The 7,725-nt window shown below is 35.9% G+C and overlaps 2 protein-coding genes across 2 annotated transcripts in view; one reads left to right on the forward strand and one right to left on the reverse strand.

Annotated features, from left to right (window-relative positions):
- Positions 1–3,480, reverse strand: part of LOC107061905 (pentatricopeptide repeat-containing protein At5g66520-like) — a 9,006-nt gene extending 5,526 nt beyond the window's left edge. Inside the window, exon 1 of the mRNA XM_015311883.1 lies at positions 3,303–3,480. The gene's annotated coding sequence lies outside the window, so the exon portion shown is untranslated. The remainder of the gene's footprint in view (positions 1–3,302) is intronic.
- A 110-nt stretch (positions 3,481–3,590) lies between these two features.
- Positions 3,591–7,518, forward strand: LOC102578903 (cyanate hydratase). The gene is made up of 4 exons (XM_006354393.2): positions 3,591–3,985; positions 4,879–4,950; positions 6,051–6,159; positions 7,228–7,518. Exons 1-4 carry the CDS (start codon positions 3,720–3,722, stop codon positions 7,267–7,269), a joined length of 489 nt encoding a protein of 162 aa, XP_006354455.1. The 5' UTR covers positions 3,591–3,719; the 3' UTR covers positions 7,270–7,518.
- Positions 7,519–7,725: the final 207 nt, after the last annotated feature.

The raw sequence follows: 7,725 nt of genomic DNA on the forward strand, positions 1-7,725 counted from the left end.
AGAACTTGACTCTATGCTCTTGTCTTAACTTGAAACTATATACTCTTTACTCAACTTGAAACTTGAGCCTTAAAATGAAGTTAAAACGTTCAATAAAGACTCTTTGAAAAACTTTAAAGACTTGCTTGGACTTGCTTCTTAACTTTTAAACTTGACTCTACTTTAATTGACTTTGATCCGAACCTTCCTCGAATTGGATTATGAATTCAAGGGTAATGATCTCATGTTTATGGATGAGTTCTTGATGTTTAGATGTACCTTAGAGTGTTGAAAACGACTATAAAACATAGGTACATTACCAAGGAACATGCATGAAAAAGTGGGGAATGAATGGGGAGAACTGGCGTCCCTGGTGCTCTGAGAGGCGCAGGGCGCCAGCCCTCAAACTTCAGAGGGCCGGCTGGGGCGCGCTAGCTGGAGCGTCGCCCCAAGGGGGAAACTTCAGAACCCCTTTTGGGGTATGCTGGTAGGCGCGACGCCCCACCCCTGTCCCCAAAAAACTCGACTTTTCTCCTTCATTTTTTCCAACTCTAAACCACCTTAACTTCAAAGGTTCCAGCCCCAAACACTTAGAATCATAAAACCCCTCAACATACAATAGATTCAACTCAAAATCACAACCGGAAACATGTCCCAAAATCAACAAGAAACTTCAACACAACCACAAGATTTCAACAACCACAACCAATCTTGTCTTTGAAATTAAAACGAGTTTGGTGGGTGGGGGAATGAACTAACCCAACACTATGATCTCATATACCTTAATAGGGATCACCCCCGACGAAAACCACGACGGTCTTGACGAGCTTCGCTAAATCTCCTCTTTCTCCTCTTCTTTCTCTCTTATCTCCCAAGCCCTAACTCTCACTTTTAAAAGGGAAAACTGATGTAAAATCAGTTTAGACCCTTGATCTACAACCAAAAGAAAAGGTGGGGGAAAAGACCAAACTACCCTTAAAATTTCGGATGAACTTCCCTTACCAACAGCCCAACTTCGAAAGGGCATAACTCACTCATACGAACTCGGAATCGAGAAAACTCGGTGGCGTTGGAAAGATCCTTCCAAGAGATTTCCAAACATAACTGGAAATACACCTAATTCATCCTGAGCTAGGAGTTATGACTGTTCAAAGTTGACAAAAAAACTCACTTTTTCCCATACTTGACCAAATTTCCAGATTTTTAAATTCTTTCCAAAAATGACTATTTCCAATTATAAGCCTCTTCATAGTTATTTCAAATTGCCGGATGTTACAGTATTAGTGGCCGAAGTAAAAGAATAACACTAAAGAAACTTTTTCTTTTTTGTCTTGAAAATGAAGGGGATCATTTAAACTCTATTTGATAGAGTAAAAACACCTCTTAAAGTGAATAAATCACTTTTTATATGGAATTTATTTCTTGAATTTGTACTTGCCCAAATTAAAGCCTCATCTTTATAAGTTTGTGTATAAGAATGCTATTATGTTGTTATTAGATGAGGGAAAATGCATAAGTACCCCCCAGCCTATGCCCGAAATCCCAGAGACACACCTAACCTTTACTAAGGTCCTATTACCCCCCCAAACTTATTTTTTAATTAATTTTCTACCCCTTTTGGTCCTACGTGGCACTATTTTGAAAAATTTGTCAACACGTGCTGGGCCCACAAGAATAGTGCCACATAGGACCAAAAGGGGTAGAAAATTAATTAAAAAATAAGTTTGGGGGGGTAATAGGACCTTAGTAAAGGTTAGGTGTGTCTCTGGGATTTCGGGCATAGGCTGGGGGGTACTTATGCATTTTCCCTCATCTAATAACAACATAATAGCATTCTTATACACAAACTTATAAAGATGAGGCTTTAATTTGGGCAAGTACAAATTCAAGAAATAAATTCCATATAAAAAGTGATTTATTCACTTTAAGAGGTGTTTTTACTCTATCAAATAGAGTTTAAATGATCCCCTTCATTTTCAAGACAAAAAAAGAAAAAGTTTCTTTAGTGTTATTCTTTTACTTCGGCCACTAATACTGTAACATCCGGCAATTTGAAATAACTATGAAGAGGCTTATAATTGGAAATAGTCATTTTTGGAAAGAATTTAAAAATCTGGAAATTTGGTCAAGTATGGGAAAAAGTGAGTTTTTTTTGTCAACTTTGAACAGTCATAACTCCTAGCTCAGGATGAATTAGGTGTATTTCCAGTTATGTTTGGAAATCTCTTGGAAGGATCTTTCCAACGCCACCGAGTTTTCTCGATTCCGAGTTCGTATGAGTGAGTTATGCCCTTTCGAAGTTGGGCTGTTGGTAAGGGAAGTTCATCCGAAATTTTAAGGGTAGTTTGGTCTTTTCCCCCACCTTTTCTTTTGGTTGTAGATCAAGGGTCTAAACTGATTTTACATCAGTTTTCCCTTTTAAAAGTGAGAGTTAGGGCTTGGGAGATAAGAGAGAAAGAAGAGGAGAAAGAGGAGATTTAGCGAAGCTCGTCAAGACCGTCGTGGTTTTCGTCGGGGGTGATCCCTATTAAGGTATATGAGATCATAGTGTTGGGTTAGTTCATTCCCCCACCCACCAAACTCGTTTTAATTTCAAAGACAAGATTGGTTGTGGTTGTTGAAATCTTGTGGTTGTGTTGAAGTTTCTTGTTGATTTGGGACATGTTTCCGGTTGTGATTTTGAGTTGAATCTATTGTATGTTGAGGGGTTTTATGATTCTAAGTGTTTGGGGCTGGAACCCAAATTAAAGCCTCATCTTTATAAGTTTGTGTATAAGAATGCTATTATGTTGTTATTAGATGATGTAAAGTTTGTTTTTTCATGCTACACTAGCTATGCCAAAAGGCACATGGATAGCTATAGATAATAAGAATTTATGTTAATTTGAATGAGACTATAACAAATTTAATATCACGGTACATATGTATCATCTAAAGTCTTGAGTCAAATACTTACTCTATTTACGTTAAATTAATATCTAATATAATGTTAATATACATTAGTTAAGATTTTTATTTGTACGTTGTTGTGCCGGAGAGATTCTTAGAAAGAGTCTGAGTCAAGTTTTTTAACTTTAATAATTAGTTTTAAAATATAATTGTTCTACTCATTCATCTCAAGTTCAACTACGATATTATTTTGACATATATGAACACCAATTATCAATTTGAGTTTTTTCCTCTTTTAATTTAATTTTCAATCTCACACTAATATTTTAGTAGTATTTATTAATTGTTAGGAATACACGTGCAACGCATGTGTCCATGACTAGTTCAACAAAATGTGTAGTAAAAAATGCAAGAAATAGAGACTTTATACACACCTATTGATAGGCTTGTCTGATTTTCTTCAATGCACATATCAAAATATGTCAGTTTATTATGATTAAATAATGAATCGAAAGTAAGAATTTACGATTTCACGTTAATAAATCATGACTAAAAGGTGTCAAATTAGCTGAATTTGGCTTCATCAAAGTAGATTAAATTACTGACCCGCTCAAAAGTTGAAATGACTAAATTATTTTATTTATTTTATTTATAAATTTTTAATATCTACTAAATATCCAATTAGCAGTCAGAGGCAAAACTCAAAATTAGCAGTGCTTCTTCCATTCAAAATTTCTAACCAAATTGGACTTGTCAAGTGGATAATTGGGTCCCTAGAAAAGCAAAAATACAATCATCCCATATATCCACGATCAATCTTCTACTTTTTTGCAGTAAGCAAAAGCAAAGAAATGGAGAACAAAGCAAACATGGTGGCATCTCTTATGTCAGTGAAACAAAAATCTGGCAAGACATTTAGTCAAATAGCTGAAGAAACTGGTCTCACAAATGTCTATGTTGCTCAGCTTTTGAGACGTCAAGCTCAGCTTAAACCTGAAACTGCACCAAAGCTGAAGGCTGCACTTCCTCTTCTATCTGATCAACAAATTCATGAAATGATGGTGGCACCTTTGAGGTCTTATGACCCGAACTTGATTCAAGACCCGACTGTTTACAGGTGACCCACTTTACCCATTTCTTGATTTTTGATTTTTTGATGTAAAGATTTGATCTTTATGGTGTATGGTAGTTGATAGGGCTAGAGAAAGATGTGTAAAGAAAAATGAATCTTAGGTCTAACTCAACTCCAAAAGCTAACTTATGAGAGGAGACTATCCATCTTTTTTTATTGGATGCGGTACTCTTCAACATCCCACCTTACGCTCAGGCTAGACATCTAGTGAACAATAATTGGTATGAGTCGTGCTTTGATACCATGTAGATAAATGAATCTTGGGTCTAATTCAATCCCAAAAGCTAGCTGGTAAGGTAAGTATTGTCCAAGTTCATATAAGGAGAACACTCATTCTTTATTATCCAATGTGTGACTCGTCAATAAGATGTGGATTGTGGAATAGGAAGAATTGGAGATATTTGTTAAGTTGATTCAAGACCTACTATTTTATAGGTGACCACTTCACCTATTTTTTGGTTTATATATTTATTTATTATGTAAAGATTTGATCTTTATGGTGTTTGGTAGTTGGTAGAGCTAGAGAAAGATGTGGATAGTGGAATAGGAGTTGATTCAAGACCCTTGTATTTGTATGTTAAGTGGAATAGGAGTTGATTCAAGACCCCAGTCTTTAAACCTTAATCTGCCTTCACCAGAATCACATAAAGTGTTGTTAGTGTAGATACCAGGGCACAAGAAAACACAGAAGGAACATAATGTGGAAGAGCTTCTAGCTTACCATTTTACTGTTCCTGTGAAATCCTTACATTATTTAGGTAATAGCATATAGTAGTGCTTAAGTTGTGAAGCTGTAAGCCAGATCTATTGGGCAAAGCTTTTCAGAAAGCTTTGTGTTGCATTTCATACTTAATTTGATTATTGTGTTCTTTCAACAGATTGAATGAGGCTGTCATGCACTTTGGTGAGAGTATCAAGGAAATTGTTAACGAAGAATTTGGTGATGGCATGTAAGTCACTCCATTTAGCATACATATTAAATACTTGTCCTTATTTTATTGATTCAAAAAATATTGTGGTGATAGATATAATCTTTTCTTGTATGTGGATCTCTGCTTGTGTTTAGAACTTTAGGTTCATACTCTGGAAATGCTCTCTGCCTTTAAACTTCAAGAGTTCCGGATCTTGTGAACCTTAGTGATTTGCCTCTGATGGTTAACTACTCTGACTTGCATAAGCTTATCTCTGGTTTGTTGCAAGCATGATTCGTAAGAAGTCTTTTGAAGATGAACTAGAGCATGCACAGTGTGTTTAGAGTCAACAAGCCGCTATGCTATAGTGTTGTTTGATCACTGTATAAATGATCTATAGATAACAGGGGGGTTATAATCCCTTCTTCACTATCTGTTGTTTGTTTAGTGCTTTTTGCTAAGGGATTAGGAATGATATTGGTATTCCTTAGGATTAAGCCATATTACCTGCCTTCTAGCACTCACTCATCTGTCTATGCTTTCTCGTTCGCAAACCCAAGCTCTCTAATCCCATCTCATCCCGATTACCCTCTTCCCGATTTTTTTAATGGATAAATAGTGGGAAAAGAAAATTCTAACTACAATTTCACAGGTAAGTGATAGTCAAGTGTAAAGTTTTTTTCCGGGTCGTCCACTATGTCTTTGTTAATCATCAACCCGATGCACTTAGTGACTTAGTGTAGTCTCATTCATTATCCTATTATAATCCTGTGATTCTATATAGTGACTTTCTCTTGTTCTGGTGAATCACACAACCTCTCTGCATATTAGATTGTTTATACAACTAGCATGAACTATTTTGTCGCGGCTGCACACATGTTGTGTACACTATACAGATTATAATTGGCTGGCACCACCACCTTCGGATCTATAAAAACTAAAAAAAAGAGCCGAGGAGTCTTCACATATTTCTTTTATAAAAAAAAAAGAGCAGAGGATATTATGAGCCATGCAAGTTTATATGTGAGTGTTTCATGCAAGTTTATGTTTCTGTTAGTTGTTTTTCACTTGGCTTCCTGCACATGATATACTTGTACTGAGATGATATGTCAGATTTTAACTTTCGACTCAATGTTTAGCATGTCAGCTATAGACTTTTTCTGCTCAGTTGATAAAATCAAAGGTGTGGATGGAAAGGATCGTGTTGTCTTGACTTTTGATGGAAAGTATCTGCCACACACTGAGCAGGTTAGTTTCCTTTTTTACATTTCATAATTGTAAAGTTTGTTCTCCAAATTATTGTCCATAAAGATGACTGACCACTAGGTCTTTGTCACAATCGCCCTTCCTTCTCCACACGCACTCCCCACCCGCTAGGTGCAACAAAGTAGAGGTTTCTGATTTTTGATTTGTAAGGTCTGATATTAAAGGTTTCCGTACCCTCGTGCATATTCTGTGTGAGCCAAGCAAACCGATGCATGATTTCAACTCTGAGTGTCCTGTATTTGTATTTTAGTTAAGTAATCAGAGAGCTCGTTGCTCCAGCAATCAGTAAAATAAAAAGCTTCCTTTCACATTCTTTTCTCCTAGTTTTAGCATTTCTTATCCTATCTGAGCTTTTCTACAGTTTGAACCGGTTCATATTGTAAGCTGCAAGATGGTACTCACACGATATCATATATTCAAGTCGAAAATGTGGTGTAATATGTTTACATAAATCAGATATCATCAATGAAATGTTACAAAGCCAAAATAAATTTCCTATCAACTTATCTTGCAAAATAACAGTTAAAATCTTCGTGGTTGAACTCAACTTTCATACAAAAGCAAGGTGTGTGGTGTAAAATATTGCAAGACTGAAGGGATAATCTGTTTAAGCAACCGTGGCCTTATAAATGTGATAATTAAGATGTGTTAATGCATGTGTGCTTATAGAATCAATTATTAATACGTCTATAACCATGTCTGTGAATTGTGATTTTTAACTAAAGTTGAACTGATCAGGAAAATAAGACAAGATCTGAACTTCCGAGTTCTTGAGCTAGGACACATGTCCTTGGTTTGTATGTGGGCTAGATGGTGGTTTCTGTGCATCTGCTGGGATATATATCCCAACAGAACCAGAAATAAACCGTTTTCTGTTATCTTTAACGGTGGGATTTACAATGTATGGCTTTGGGATCATATGAACAGATTTTGTATGCACAAGTCACTGCTTAAAACAGTCATATCGACTCTTTTGCTTGAATTCCATAGCTTTGTTCTATAGCACAGTGAGTGATACCAATTTGCTAATGCCTTCTCTTTTTTTGGCAGAAAACTGAGCATATGGTGTCAAGGTTGATGCGAAAGGAATAAGCATAGTTACTATAAGCAGTTCTGTTTCAAACTGTTGCTCTTTTTTCGCCAATAAAGTCTGATTATGTACTTGTCTTCTTTTTACACTCATCTATGTTTCAGCCTGGTTGAATAATACTCACTCGTTAGTCGAGTTTCAAAATGTCAAATCCCAAGATATGGTATTTGTATTTGTATATGTATGTTTGAGTTGCCAAGATTTGATAATGTATAAGTATGTTCTTCAGTTGCCAAGATATTTATGTTCAACAGGTATATATATGTGTGTGTGTGTGTTAGATTGTAGTACTTTTACTTGGGAGAAGCAGGGCGCTAGTCTCCTCTTCTCATCTTCTCTTTATGTAGTAGTCTTGCCTCGATAGTATCTTATTCTTCATTTTTTTGTCATTATTTTACTTTTTGTCCTTTGATTGCACTTTTTTTTAGCTGAGGGTATATCAGAAACAACTTCTCTAT

Source organism: Solanum tuberosum, unplaced genomic scaffold, assembly GCF_000226075.1.
Source record: "Solanum tuberosum cultivar DM 1-3 516 R44 unplaced genomic scaffold, SolTub_3.0 scf00174, whole genome shotgun sequence".
Taxonomy (NCBI): domain Eukaryota; kingdom Viridiplantae; phylum Streptophyta; class Magnoliopsida; order Solanales; family Solanaceae; genus Solanum; species Solanum tuberosum.

Coding starts and splice junctions, on each gene's coding strand:
- LOC102578903 (XM_006354393.2), top strand. CDS start 3,720: ATGGAGAACAAAGCAAACATGGTGGCATCTCTTATGTCAGTGAAACAA. Junction 3,986..4,878: donor CAAGACCCGACTGTTTACAG/GTGACCCACTTT, acceptor TTCTTTCAACAG/ATTGAATGAGGCTGTCATGC. Junction 6,160..7,227: donor ATCTGCCACACACTGAGCAG/GTTAGTTTCCTT, acceptor TTTTTTTGGCAG/AAAACTGAGCATATGGTGTC.